Genomic DNA, 15,255 nt, shown 5'->3' with positions numbered 1-15,255 from the left:
TGTGTGATGTTCCCGCCCTGTGTCCAAGTGATCTCATTGTTCAGTTCCCACCTATGAGTGAGAACATGCGGTGTTTGGTTTTCTGTCCTTGTGATAGTTTGCTGAGAATGATGGTTTCCAGCTTCATCCATGTCCTTGCAAAGGACATGAACTCATGCTTTTTTATGGCTGCATAGTATTCCATGGTGTATATGTGCCACATTTTCTTAATCCAGTCTATCATTGATGGACATTTGGGTTGGTTCCAAGTCTTTGCTATTGTGAATAGTGCTGCAATAAACATACGTGTGCATGTGTCTTTGTAGTAGAATGATTTATAATCCTTTAGGTATATACCCAGTAATGAGATGGCTGGGTCAAATGGTAATTCTAGTTCTAGGTCCTTGAGGAATCGCCACACTGTCTTCCAGAATGGTTGAACTAGTTTACACTCCCACCAACAGTGTATAAGTGTTCCTATTTCTCCACTTCCTCTCCAGCATCTATTGTTTCCTGACTTTTTAATGATCACCATTCTAACTGGCATGAGATGCTATCTCATTGTAGTTTTGATTTGCATCTCTCTGATGACCAGTGATGATGAGCATTTTTTCAGGTGTCTGTTGGCTGCATGGATGTCTTCTTTTGAGAAGTGTCTGTTCAAATCCTTTGCTCACTTTTTGATGGGGTTCTTTGTTTTCTTCTTGTAAATTTGTTTAAGTTCTTTGTAGATTCTGGATATTAGCCTTTGTCAGATGGGTAGATTGCAAAAATTCTCTCCCATTCTGTAGGTTGCCTGTTCACTCTGATGGTAGTTCCTTTTGCCATGCAGAAGCTCTTTAGTTTAATTAGATCCCATTTGTCTATTTTGGCTTTTGTTGCCATTGCTTTTGGTGTTTTAGTCATGAAGTCCTTGCCCATGCCTATGTCCTGAATGGTATTGCCTAGGTTTTCTTCCAGGGTTTTTATGGTTTTAGGTCTAACATTTAAGTCTTTAATCCATCTTGAATTAGTTTTTGTGTAAGGTGTAAGGAAGGGATCCAGTTTCAGCTTTCTACATATGGCTAGCCAGTTTTCCCAGCACCATTTATTAAATAGAGAATCCTTTCCCCATTTCATGTTTTTATCAGGTTTGTCAAAGATCAGATGGTTGTAGATGTGTGGCATCATTTCTGAGGCCTCTGTTCTGTTCCATTGGTCTATATCTCTGTTTTGGTATGAATACCATGCTGTTTTGGTTACTGTAGCCTTGTAGTATAGTTTGAAGTCAGGTAGTGTGATGCCTCCAGCTTTGTTCTTTTTGCTTAGGATTGTCTTGGCAATGCAAGCTCTTTTTTGGTTCCATGTGAACTTTAAAGTAGTTTTTTCCAATTCTGTGAAGAAAGTCATTGGTAGCTTGATGGGGATGGCATTGAATCTATAAATTACTTTGGGCAGTATAGCCATTTTCACGATATTGATTCTTCCTATCCATGAGCATGGAGTATTCTTCCATTTGTTTGTGTCCTCATTTATTTCGTTGAGCAGTGGTTTGTAGTTCTCCTTGAAGAGGTCCTTCACATCCCTTGTAAGTTGGATTCTTAGGTATTTTATTCTCTTTGTAGCAATTGTGAATGGGAGTTCACTCATGATTTGGCTCTCTATTTGTCTGTTATTGGTGTTTAGGAATGCTTGTGATTTTTGCACATTGATTTTGTATCCTGAGACTTTGCTGAAGTTGCTTATCAGCTTAAGGAGATTTTGGGCTGAGACGATGGGGTTTTCTAAATACATAGTCATGTCATCTGCAAACAGGGACAGTTTGACTTCCTGATTTCCTAATCGAATACCTTTTATTTCTTTCTCTTGCCTGATTGCCCTGGCCAGAACTTCCAATGCTATGTTGAATAGGAGTGGTGAGAGAGGGCATCCCTGTCTTGTGCCAGTTTTCAGAGGGATTGCTTCCAGTTTTTGCCCATTCAGTATGATATTGGCTGTGGGTTTGTCATAAATAGCTCTTATTATTTTGAGATAAGTTCCATCAATACCTAGCTTATTCTGAGTTTTTAGCATGAAGGGCCATTGAATTTTGTTGAAGGCCTTTTCTGCATCTATTGAGATAATCATGTGGTTTTTGTCGTTGGTTCTGTTTATGTGATGGATTACGTTTATTGATCTGCGTATGTTAACCAGCCTTGCATCCCAGAGATGAAGCTGACTTGATCGTGGTGGATAAGTTTTTTGATGACCTGCTGGATTCGGCTTTCCAGTATTTTATGGAGGATTTTCGCATCGATGTTCATCAGGGGTATTGGTCTAAAATTCTCTTTTTTTGTTGTGTCTCTGCCAGGCTTTGGTATCAGGATGATGTTGGTCTCATAAAATGAGTTAGAAAGGATTCCCTCTTTTCTGTTGATTGGAATAGTTTCAGAAGGAAGGATACCAGCTCCTCTTTGTACCTCTGGTAGAATTCGGCTGTGAATCCATCTGGTCCTGGATTTTTTTGGTTGGTAGGCTATTAATTATTGCCTCAATTTCACGGCCTGTTATTGGTCTATTCAGAGATTCAACTTCTTCCTGGTTTAGTCTTGGGAGAATGTAGGTGTCCAGGAATTTATCCATTTTTTCTAGATTTTCTAGTTTATTTGCATAGAGGTGTTTATAGTATTCTCTGATGGTAGTTTGTATTTCTGTGGGATCGGTGGTGATATCCCCTTTATCATTTTTTATTGCATCTATTTGATTCTTCTCTCTTTTCTTCTTTATTAGTCTTGCTAGCGGTCTATCAATTTTGTTGGTCTTTTCAGAAAAACCAGCTCCTGGATTCATTGATATTTTGAAGGGTTTTTTGTGTCTCTATCTCTTTCAGTTCTGCTCTGATCTTAGTTATTTCATGCCTTCTGCTAGCTTTTGAATTTGTTTGCTCTTGCTTCTCTAGTCCTTTTAATCGTGATGTTAGGGTGTTGATTTTAGATCTTTCTTGCTTTCTTTTGTGGGCATTTAGTGCTATAAATTTCCCTCTACACACTGCTTTAAATGTGTCCCAGAGATTCTGGTACGTTGTGTCTTTGTTCTCATTGGTTTCAAAGAACATCTTTATTTCTGCCTTCATTTTGTTATTTACCCAGTAGTCGATCAGGAGCAAATTGTTCAGTTTCCACGTAGTTGAGCGGTTTTGAATGAGTTTCTTAATCCTGAGTTCTAATTTGATTGCTCTGTGGTCTGAGAGACAGTTTGTTGTGATTTCTATTCTTTTACATTTGCTGAGGAGTGCTTTACTTCCAATTATGTGGTCAATTTTAGAATAAGTGCAATGTGGTGCTGAGAAAAATGTATATTCTGTTGATTTCAGGTGGAGGGTTCTGTAGATGTCTATTAGGTCCACTTGTTGCAGAGCTGAGTTCAGGTCCTGGATGTCCTTGTTAACCTTCTGTCTCGTTGATCTGTCTAATATTGACAGCAGGGAACATCATTATTTCTTTAATTTCTCTTTGTTATATTACTGCACTGGCTGGGACCTGCAGTCTTTCAAGGAGTGGTATAGTAGACATCCCGTCCTATTCTTGTTTTTAAAAGGAATCTAAAATTAGCTGGGCATGGTGGTGCTCACCTGTAGTCCCAGCTACTCAGGAAGCTGAGGTGGGAGGATTGCTTGAGCCCAGGAGTTCGAGGCTGTAGTGAGCTACGATCACGCCACTGTACTCACCTGGGTGTCGGAGAGAGACCTTGTCTCTAGAAAAAAATGTTTTTTTAAAAAGGAACCTTTCCAATATTTCTTCATTAAGAATAATGTAGATTTTTAGTACATACCTTTTATTAGGGCTAAAGAAGTTCCTTTATATTCTTAGTTGCTGAGCATTTTAATTGTGAATGGGTTTTGAATTTAATCAAATGCTCTTTCAGAATCTGCTGAGATGATCATTTGTTTTTTTCCTTTTATCTGTTAATGTGGTGAATGTCTTTTAAAGATTTCCTAATGATAAACTACCCTTGTATTTCTCAGATAAACTCAGCTTAGTCATTACATATTATCTTTTTTATGTACTGCCCGACTGTCTGCTAATGTTTTGTTTATAAGATCTCAGTATTTGCATTTATGAGTGAGACTGGCCCGTAGTTAATTTTCCTCTCTTGTATTTCTCTGATTTTAGTTTCAAAGTTATATCTACCTCACACAATGACTTGGAGAGTATTCCCTCTTCAGTTCTCCAAGAGACTTTGTATAATATTGGAATGATTGTATCTTGAAAGTTTGGCAGGACTTGCCTATAAAAGTATCACAGCCTGGTGTTTTGGTTTTTAGTTTTAAGAAAGTTTTGTTTTTGTTTTTTAACAACTGCTTCAATTTCTTTAACATTAAGAGGCCATCCAGGCTTTCTATTTCTTGAGTGAGTTTTGGTAAATTACATTTTCCTAAAAAAATATAAGTTTTAAAATATTGCAGAGAGCTTCTTCATAGTATTCTCTCATCTTTTTATTCTCTGCCATCTTTGTCATTATGCCCCTGTTCATTTCTAATATTGTTTATTTGTGCCTACTCTTTTTTTCTTGATCAACCTTGCTAGAGGTTTGTTCAGAAACCCACTCTGGGTTTGGTTCATTCTCTTCATTATATGTTTATTTTCTGTTTCATTGTTTTATGACCTAATTTTTATTATCTCCTTTTTTTTTTAACTTTCTATTGGTTTTGGCTAACTTTACAAATTTGACACATAGTTCATTTATTTCCAGTCTTTTTTTTTTAATTATTATTTGAAACAGGGTCTCGCTCCATCGGCCAGGCTGGAATGCAGTAGCATAATCATAGCTCACTGCAACCTCAAACTCCTGGGCTCCAATAATCCTCCTGTCTCAGACTCCTGAGTTAGGACTACAGGCAACCACACTCAGCTAACTTTTTAAATACTTTGTAGAGATAGAGTCTTGCTTTATTGCCCAGGTTGGTCTCAAACTCCTGGCCTCTAGTGATCTTCTCGCCTCACTCAGCCTCCGAAAACACTGAGGTTATAGACATGAGCCACCATGCCCAGCCTTCTTTTCTTTTTTTTTTTTTTTTTTTTTTTGAGATGGAGTTTCACTCTGTTGCCCAGGCTGGAGTGCAATGGTGCAACCTCTGCTTCCAGGTTCAAGCGATTCTGCTGCCTCAGCCTCCCAAGTAGCTGGGATTACAGGTGCCTACCACCATGCACAGCTAATTTTTGTATTTTAGTAGAGACAGGGTTTCACCATATCGGCCAGGCTGGTCTCGAACTCCTGACCTCGTGAGCTGCCCACCTCAGCCTCCCAAAGTGCTGGGATTACAAGTGGGAGCCACCATGCCTGGCCCAGCCTTCTTTTCTAATATGTGCCTTTAAGACTAAACTCTCCCTGTAAGTACTGTCTTAATGTATCCCACCAGTTTTGATATGAAGCATTTTTATAACTCAGTTCTAAGTATTTTTACATTTCTATTATGATATTTTTCATTGACCTGTATTATTTATAATTGTCTGTTACTTTTCACACTTACAGGATTTTCTGTATATCTTTTTGTAATTTACCTCTAACTTAATTACATTGCGGGTCAGAGAATGTAGTCTGTATGACACCATTTCTTTGAGGTTTGTTGAGACTTGCTTTATGGCATAGCACTTTAATCATTTTTATAAATGGCCCACGTGTACTTAAGATGAATGTTTATTCTTTAATTGTTGCATGCAGAGTTATCTTTTTGTAATGAATCCAGGTCAGTATGTACATTTCTGCACAATTTATAAATAAGGAAGCAACATTGTAAATAACACTCTAAGCATTGGTTCTTGGTCATTTCTTTCTAGCTGAAGTATTACAAGTTGCTGAAATGCCAACCAAAAGATTAAATTATGTTTAACAGAACTTGCTGTTATGTAGATATTATCATGTCACAACTCTTGGAAAAATGACAACCTTCGTATCATATCTGGTAGATAACGATAGCAGCAAACACTGACATGGTGCTTGGTATGCGCCAAGAACAGTTCTAAGCCTTCTGCATTTATTAAATTTGTTTAGTTCTTAAAACAATCTTGAGATGGGTGCTATTTTCATCTCCATTTTACAAATGTGAAAACTGAGGTATGGAGAGTTTCAGTAATTTACCCAAGATCTTAAAGCTAGTAAGCAAGGAAGCTGGAATTTGAACCCAGGCAGTCTGGATCCAGAAGCCATACTTTTAAGCCACTATACATACCACCTCTCTCAGAAAAATAGATTTCTGCAGCTATCCATCAAAACTGTGCCTTCCACAAGTAGATATATCTGTTTTGATGAGGTTACTACATGAGTTAAATAATTCTGCTGCAACCAAACTTGTACCTGTCTCTGAAATATTGGCCCTCAATATTCAACTTAGTTTTTAAAAATTACATTGATGCCTCTGGATTTTGTTACTATGAAAGCATATATCATTTCATGTTTATAATGTTATATAATTTCTTAGGTACACTTCATGTTGGTGATGAAATTCGAGAAATCAATGGCATCAGTGTGGCTAACCAAACAGTGGAACAACTGCAAAAAATGCTTGTAAGTAAATGAAAGTTTTTCCTTTCCTAAAATTGACTTTTACTTTGTTAGCTTGTTTTTAAATACACAAATGAGGAGTATTCTTCTGTAATCAGAGAATTTCTGGTACCATATTTATGTGGACTTGAACTTATATAACATTCATAAAACTGACAACTAGAAAAATGTTGAAATACAATAGAGTTTACAAACATTTTGCCTGTCTTTAGCAGTGTGGGCTTTAACACACTCCTTTTATCCTTTATCTCCTGTTTCTTACTAAGCAGATGTTTAAAGAAAACCTTTTCAGTGTTTGTACATGTGAACTAGTTTTCTCACTGACCTCAACTCTCCTGACATCAGCAGTGTCAGAAACCTCTTTCCTGTTGAGCTGAGTCATAGCCAGCTGTCGTGGATTTCTCTACAGCATAGAAGGGAGGAAAGCCACAGTAGACCAGGCCATTTTTGACCGTACATATCCAAAATCTGTATTCAAATTAGGCTTTGGATTTTTTAAAAAGGCAAAATGACAGCCTTTGCCTATGTTCATTGTCATAGCAAGCAGACAGAGGTGTTTGGGGCCTCTGATCCCTTTTCCCACTGCAGTGTAGTAGCACCCAGGTTATGAATACCTATTAAGTATGAAATAAGCTTCACAGACTCACCAAAAATTTTTTTTCTTTTTTTTGAGACGGAGTTTTGCTCTTGTTGCCCAAGCTGGAGTGCAACGGCGTGATCTCAGCTAACCGCAACCTCCGCCCCCCGAGTTCAAGGGATTCTCCTGCCTCAGCCTACCAAGTAGCTGGGATTACAGGCATGTGCCACCACACCGTGCTAATTTTGCATTTTTAGTAGAGACGGGGTTTCTCCATGTTGGCCAGGCTGGTCTTGAACTCCCAACCTCAGGTGATCTGCCGGCCTTGGCCTCCCAAAGTACTGGGATTACAGGTGTGAGCCACCACTCCCAGCCCAAAATTTTTTTTTAAAAAAGCCAAAGTTAATAAGCAAAAAGTGGCTGGGTGCAGTGGCTCACGCCTGTAATCCCAGCACTTTGGGAGGCCAAGGTGGGTGAATCACCTGAAGTCGGGAGTTTAAGACCAACCTGGCCAACATGGTGAAACCCCGTCTCTACTAAAAATACAAACATTAGCAAGGCATGGTGGCGTGTGCCTATAATCCCAGCTACCCGGGAGGCTGAGGCAGGAGAATCACCGGAACCTGGGAGGCAGAGGTTGCAGTGAGCCGAGATGGTGCCACCGCACTCCAGCAGTGCAGTTTTTTTGAGACTCTGTCTCAAAAAAAATAAATAAATAAAAATTTTTTTAAAAGTAAAAAGCATGTTCTGTGGGGTACACCATTATAATGTGGCATACTCAATATAATTTTTATGTAATTACCTAGTCTATTGTCTAATTCAATGTATATTCACTTTTGAAAGGCATGTCACTTAGAAAGTTTTGTATTCACATCTGTAAAAAGGTGACCACTGAAGATCTGTGAGACCATTGCTGTATGAGCAAAAGGCAGTCGGCTGCTGGGCTTTTCCCAGGAACTTACTCTACTGTTAACTCGAGCAGTCCCTGCTTCATGACTACGTTTCATTTTCCGGCTATGTGCTCTCAGATGGCTCGTGCTAATTGCCCCCACGTGTTTTGAGTGGCTTCTTACATGGTTTTGTGAACAATTGTTTGTAAGAAAACTTTTCTTTCTTTCCCACCCACCCCCTCCAGAGGGAAATGCGGGGGAGTATTACCTTCAAGATTGTGCCAAGTTACCGCACTCAGTCTTCGTCCTGTGAGGTAATGACTCTAACAAACCACCCCCATCTGCTCTGAGTTCTTAACCAACTGTCTGCTGATGGCTGTATGTTTTTGCTTTCTGGGAAATTGTTTCTGCCTGTGCTGTTAGATCACTGCACACCAATTTTACAACAAAGATAACGGAACAGAGTAGGTCCCATCCACCTACTCAGCCCTGCTTCCATGTGGATCTCCTCAGCACTTTGAACTTTTTGCAGGCTGAAATCTGAGCAAAATGTAGAGAAGTTACAAATGATGACATAAGGCTTAATAAGGAAAAAACGGAGTGTCTGAGGGAAAAAACCTAAAGGCCATAATTGCAATAATATTTCCAGGAAGTTCATTCACTTCCCTTGTTAAGAAATCACATAGATAGTTCTTCTTTCCAAGAATCTGAGAAGTGATCTATTTCTGTTGAGATACAGTTGTTCATACAATTGTGACAGGTCTCTAGATGGAAGTTAAGTCTGCAATGAATTGATAATTGACTTCACTAGAGGGAAATAGGCTTTTGCAACCTTTTGTAAAATTGTTTAAATTTAGAATGGTATGTGATCTGTAAACAAGTAAGTTTTCTAGAGTAATACAGCCCCAAAGTTTCTTTCTTAAAATAGGCTTGTCCTGTAGAAATTATAGTTCTTCCAACCTATATTATTCAGTTTTGTGTTGGTTGTTAAATGAGATTCAAAAATCTATTCTTTTTATATTGGAAATATAAACGGGCATAAATGATATCATCCTTTGGTCATTGCACGTTCAGCTCGAGTGTTACTTATTGAAGCTTGTTCTTTCATGTGCATCTTCCAAGAATGTGTGCATCAATATGAAGTACACATTTCCTAAAGTTTATTTTTAAGGCTGACAGGTAACTTATTGGATTTGTACTTAGGAGAACCTGAGAGAGAATTGTAATACTTCTAGTCTCTAGTGATGGTGTAAATTTCATAAGAAAAATCAGAGGCTTCATATTTTTTAAAAGCCTATTGAAGATATATATTAAAATGTATAGTTTTGTCAAGTATATTTTTGGTGAGCCATGGCAATTGAGGTGTCCGTTATAACGGGTCTTGAGCTCCTCTTGGTGGCTTTTTATGGAACTTCAATAAATAGTATATTTCAAAAGAAAATGCAGAATTGCTTCTGTTCCAGGATTCAGAGTATTGAAATTTGTTACCTAGAACACAAACTTTGCTGGGAAACAAAGAATGTCACACTTAACATTTTATGTGAATAATTTTAATATTCTAGGATTACAGATGTCCTTATATCATTTCTCATCTGTTGAAGAAATTTAGTAAATACAATTGACTTTTGTCTTTTTGACTAACTAACCAGAAGGTACTGTTAGTTATTAATATAATATAAGTTTCTCTTTGTTTTTTAAGTGGTCGAACTAGTTTGGGGTGAAACCAGTATCATAGATATAAATTCTATGTTCTTGAGTAAGAAGAACACCTCTTACCTTCTTTGCCTTTGAATAGTAGAAAAAATAATGATACTTCTCTCCTAGCTCCACCTCAAGCCTTTTTGGCCCTCCTGTTCCCTGGCAGAATTCAAGCTTGTGGTTGGACTCTTCCCAGCTAGGGCAATACTTCAAAAAAAAAAGAAGGCTCTCTGGCCACCTGCATCTGCATCCCCCAGGTCCTTGGTTAAAGAGTAGACCCCTGCCCCTCACCCTGGCTCTACTGACTTGAGTCTCTGCGGGTGGCACCTGGAGATCAGTCTTGCTCACTAACATATGAGAATGCTCTTCTAAGGGATCTCATTACCTTTAAGGCTGACAGGTTCTAGAAATGCTCTTAAGTCATCTAGGGAAAAAAAAATGTCTTTTAAAAAGACATGCACATTTCTAAGGCTTAAAAGAACTCTACAGAAGCAAAAATTAAAAAGTACTTATTTCCTTCCTCTCCTTGTTCTTATCGTTAAAGTTGATTTGGACACTAAGGGAATGGAGCCTGGAAAATATTTTGAGTTTATAGAATAGTAGAGAGAAAGCAAGCGATGGAGAAGCCTGGATATAGGAAGAGTGGCTGTGGCTCCTAGGATCTTTGCTGGAAGTGTAATATTGTTATAGGCTTGAGATTATTGTTTTAATCAATCTGCTAAAATAGTCTTAAAAAAAGAGTTCTTCTCTGATGTATATCTCTTTTACCCTTACTAGTAATAATATTTATTCTATAATAGGAAGATTCTGAGGTGATTACAACATGTGAAATCTTAGGTTTGTTTCTCTTCAGATTGGGTCAGTTAGTAACTCTTGACACTGAGGTACTAAAAATTATTAAATACTTTTCAAACCTAATCTTTAATAAAAATTAGGCAGTTGGGATCTTCAGCACAATAATTTATAATAATGTTTGTCATCTTATACTTGATAGGGTTTTAATATCAAGTCACTCTTCTGGGTCTCATTAAAAGAAAGAAAAGGTATAGAATGTTAGAGATAGGAAAGAATTGATTAATGAATGACACAGTCATCACTTAAAATATGTGAGCCTTCGAACTGCAAAATTTTTTTCATACTTCTGTGAAATCATGCAAGCAAGTCAGTATGGCACCTATACAGCTCAAACCTCAAAGGAAATGGTTGTCAGACTGTGGTTGTTACTGTTGATGTAAATATCTCTGTGTTTCTGTGCTGGTGTTCTGTGTTAATGAACCTTGTGTCTTATTTCAGAGAGATTCCCCTTCCACTTCCAGACAGTCCCCAGCTAATGGTCATAGCAGCACTAACAATTCTGTTTCGGTAAGAACTTTAGCTCCACACAGCAAAGTGTGACAATTTTGTTGGTGCTCACCTGCCATGAGTGTTCTAGTTACATGTGTTCAGTGGAAATAGTGTCTTCTGCTGATATACAAGGCTACTACAGCTACAATGCACTTTACTCCTGGAAAATCTTTTTCAACATTTCCTTCTCATTAAAAATCTCCTTCAATAGTTAAATTTGAAGAAATGTAGTTCAAGACTGCTTTGGTCATTCTAAAAATATTTCCATACCACCCCACTTGTATGTATGACTTTGCTCAAACCTATGCAAAGGATGTAAACGGAAATTTGTTTAAACTTCTAAATATTTTTTAATTTGAAAAAGATAAATGTAAGAATTTTGCAGAGTAGGCATTTGGGTATTCTTGGGCTTTGTAGTTTTCTATTCTGAGTGATATCAGCAACATGTTTTAGTTTCCGCTATCTAAGTTTACGAATTGGTGTGCCCTCTGTTATTGTGGTACGTGCACATATTTTTGTGAATTATAAGCCTTGCCTGGATATGAAAAGCAAAAAGAACTGGCTTCAAACTGCACTTAAGCCATGCTGTTATCACATCTTTAACACAAAGTACTTTATATTTGACTCGAACTTGGAGTTTTAAATTTTTTCAGAACTATCCATTTTGGAATATAGAAAGAATTGTTTTTAACTTATTTAAACAAATGGAAGCACTTAACAGGTGCAGGCTGGCAATATTTTGGTTGCTAATACTGCTGTTTATGACCCAGTTAAAATTATTGAGAGTTCTAATAATGCAGCAGTATTCTCCTATCCTGACTTTTAATTTGCCCTTTGAGAGTATATCAACTTTTTTATCAGGTAAAATTGTAAATAATTTAGAAATTATCTCAAATGGAATGATATTCTAAGTATATCATAAGAGAAATTATGAAAGAAAATTGTCTATGACTTTATTTTCAACTTTAAAATAGGCTACCAAAGGAATTCATTCATAACAGTTAACATTTAATACTTTTAAGATGATGAAAAGCCATATAGCCATTGAATTTTTCAAAATCTAAATGGTTGCAGTGACTAAGTTGAAAAGGGCAACAGCTCCTTTTATTTTGTTTTTTTTTTTAATAGGCTGTTTCACTTGCAGTGGCTTTTGTGTTGAAGATGCTGAGTTGTTTCTTAAGAACACATTTTCTCTCTGCTTAAACTTACCTGCTTTCTTCAGCTTGCTGCTAAATGGCCTGGGTTTGACTTTTTGATAACTCAACATTTCTGATAAATGGAATAATGTATATTATCTCTTTACAACTTTAATCTAGCTCATTTTTTTAACCATATTGTAACAGAACACACAAATTACTTTGTACTCTTGAAAAATAAATGAAAATTTTTCTCCTGGGTTGGCTTTATTCTACAGGACTTGCCATCAACTACCCAACCAAAAGGACGACAGGTGAATAGATATCCTCTATAGAAACTTCTCTAAACTGAGCTGCTAATAGCCAATCCTTTATTAACACTTTCCATCCCATAATGTTTGCATTTTGGACCATAACATTTGAGCATTGAGAGCTTGTACCATTTCATTTTAACACATTACACATGACTAATTCTCTATAAAGAATTTTTCCTCACATCTTTGTAGCTGTAATGGTTATTGTAATTTCAACCTGATAATTTTATATTAATGGTTAAGAATTCAGCCTTTGGGGGTGGCTGTGGGCCTGCCTCTGGCATGCAAAAGAATTTTAAAGGTTATAAAATTCTTAGAATTCTAAGACTAACTGAAAAGTTATTCTTAAAATGCTGATGCACATTTTTAAGCAAAAATTTTCTGAAGTTGAAAGCTTTTTCTTAAATTTGTATTTGCATGTGTATTTCTAAAAGCTATTTGCAATGAAAAATAAGAATAGAATATAAATTATCTTGGCTTTACATCCTGATATACCTGTGTTAGTTCAAACATGAAAAGTTAAGTGCTGCCTAACACTGGCAAGTAACTTTCAAATTGCCAGCACTTTAGAGATATAGATTTTAAATGCAGATGCAGAGACTTGTTAATTTTATAGGCTGGATTGCTGAAAATAGACAGAAAAAATCACACAGTGGTTCCAAAGTCTTCAGGTTGGTTTTACAGTGACTTAAACATTAATATTCAATTTTAATTTCAAGAGATAGAATTTTTATGGGATTTTTATCTTGAAATATGGTATTAAAAATAATCAGATTTAGTGTTAAGATATGTATAAATTAGTACCTGATAGAATTCACCCATAATTTTGTCTTAAGACTGTATAATTGATGGAACATTGGATATGAATTACCTTATCTTAAAGCATTTAAAAAATAAAATAATTCATAAAATGCTGCCATATAATAAACCCTTGAATGCTAATCTATTTCCTAAGTAAACTCACATATCATAAAACTCAGAGCCTTGAACTATGCATGTCTTGAAGCTCTGTGCTGATTTCAAGTGTTACATTGGGGGAAGCTAGGGTTCAAATTCATTTTTATTCTCTCAGAAGAGTAAAATACAAACCTGAAACCTAAATTAGAAAAAAATAAAGCTTTTTTTTAACTTTTAAAAAATCGTTTGAGTTACACTTATCAACAGTGTGTAGACACACTGCCAGTTGTCATATAAGCATTCTACAGCAAGATACCAACCCAGAGTTCTTGCTAATTTTATATCGTGTGCTGCTTTAGGGTTAAAACCTATCCTGACTGCTAGTGTTTATGGCTTAAAGGCTGCCACACAGTCATGACAACGTATCCATAATGCCAGCATCACCAATGCAGGTTTAAAAAAGAGCGAGCATACTTTTCTATAATTAGAGGCCTATTCTGTTATAGTAAAAGCATAAATTAAGTCTTTATTTTTATTAAACAAGTATTTCAAGTGTTCCTTCCAAATAAAAACAGCAAAGTTTTGAAGCTATACACATCAAAGATTACTAGTACATTGTTTCTAGCAGTAGAAGTTTTTTGTGTCGTATTTCCATGCATCGTTTTTGCTTTCACCATCTGATGTCCTGTTTGTATTGTAAGTGTTGGTGTGTGGTTATGACATTAGAGCTAACTTCTCTTTCACATCACTATGGCATCCTTTCTTACAAACTCCTGTTTTATAGATCTATGTAAGAGCACAATTTGAATATGATCCAGCCAAGGATGACCTCATCCCCTGTAAAGAAGCTGGCATTCGATTCAGAGTTGGTGACATCATCCAGATTATTAGTAAGGATGATCATAATTGGTGGCAGGGTAAACTGGAAAACTCCAAAAATGGAACTGCAGGTCTCATTCCTTCTCCTGAACTTCAGGAATGGTATGTTTTTATGCATGTTTTGCTTTGCTTGGTTATAAAAACAAAGCCCTGACCATCCATTTTCCAATTTTATATTATTTTAGAGCGTAAAACCTGTTTGATATATTCCTTCCTTTACGAGCCAAACACAATTTAAATTAGTCATCCAAGAATTCTGTATCTTCAGTATCTAGTGAGATCCTAGTTGCAGAGTCAGGGCTTCATTTTACACACAAAGAAAGGAAGGTCTGGAAAGAGATTGGGTGAGCAGCCCTGAGCCAAGTCATGGTCTCACAGCAGAGCCCTCCACTCCTATATGCTGTTATAATTGTTTTAGAATGGCATTAAAAAAATGTACCTTCTCCTTGCCCTTCTACGTGCTTTCATGCCCATCCCATCCCACCACCAGCAAAAAATGTAGATGCAGTGCTTCAGTGTCACTCAGAGTATTTGAAGATAAAATGTATTTCACTGTTAGAAGAAGGTAGTCAGAAGCTTTGTTCTTTACCTTGCCAGACCTTTAAAAATACCTTTTCTGCTAGAAAGTTTAAGCCCTAAAAGCAGGCTAAAGTTAGGGGTTTTAGGCACTGTTTTTAACTGAGAGAAAAGGAGTCACAGATCACTGTATATTTTGATAAAATCTATTTCTGCTATTATTGTTACAGTTTCCTTAGTTGAACTGTCTTTTGGAAAATATTGATGGTTTTACCTTTGTTGGTACTTGGGCAATATACCAGATTATTTCTAGCACAAAAGAGAGAATGTCTGAGTTTTGTTTCATGTGGCAAAAAATAACAGCCATTAAGCATCCTGCCAGTTCCTCCTAAAATACTTGAACCCAGCTAAAAGAGACCGAAGACATTGAGTCCATAGAAATTTCTACCTGCTTTTATCTATTTTTCTCACTAGTTAAGAAATTTCTCAGTTAATCTCTTTTGCTT

General features: G+C 36.7%; 1 protein-coding gene across 11 annotated transcripts in view; it reads left to right on the top strand.

Moving 5' to 3' along the window:
• Positions 1–15,255, top strand: part of CASK (calcium/calmodulin dependent serine protein kinase) — a 400,245-nt gene that overhangs the window by 347,174 nt on the left and 37,816 nt on the right. For 7 of the 11 annotated variants that reach the window (XM_054544490.2, XM_054544486.2, XM_024240508.3 and 4 more), the window contains 5 exons: positions 6,416–6,501; positions 8,211–8,279; positions 10,957–11,025; positions 12,422–12,457; positions 14,139–14,335. In XM_054544490.2, the coding sequence (XP_054400465.1) occupies positions 6,416–6,501; positions 8,211–8,279; positions 10,957–11,025; positions 12,422–12,457; positions 14,139–14,335 (457 nt within the window). The remainder of the gene's footprint in view (positions 1–6,415; positions 6,502–8,210; positions 8,280–10,956; positions 11,026–12,421; positions 12,458–14,138; positions 14,336–15,255) is intronic. The other 4 variants (XM_009234749.4, XM_054544489.2, XM_063721174.1 and 1 more) reach the window with 1 other exon arrangement.

The sequence above is a fragment of the Pongo abelii genome, chromosome X (assembly GCF_028885655.2).
Source record: "Pongo abelii isolate AG06213 chromosome X, NHGRI_mPonAbe1-v2.0_pri, whole genome shotgun sequence".
In the NCBI taxonomy this organism is placed as follows: Eukaryota; Metazoa; Chordata; class Mammalia; order Primates; family Hominidae; genus Pongo; species Pongo abelii.
Note: the sequence above shows the minus strand (reverse complement) of the source record. Positions and strands in the feature narration are given on the sequence as shown.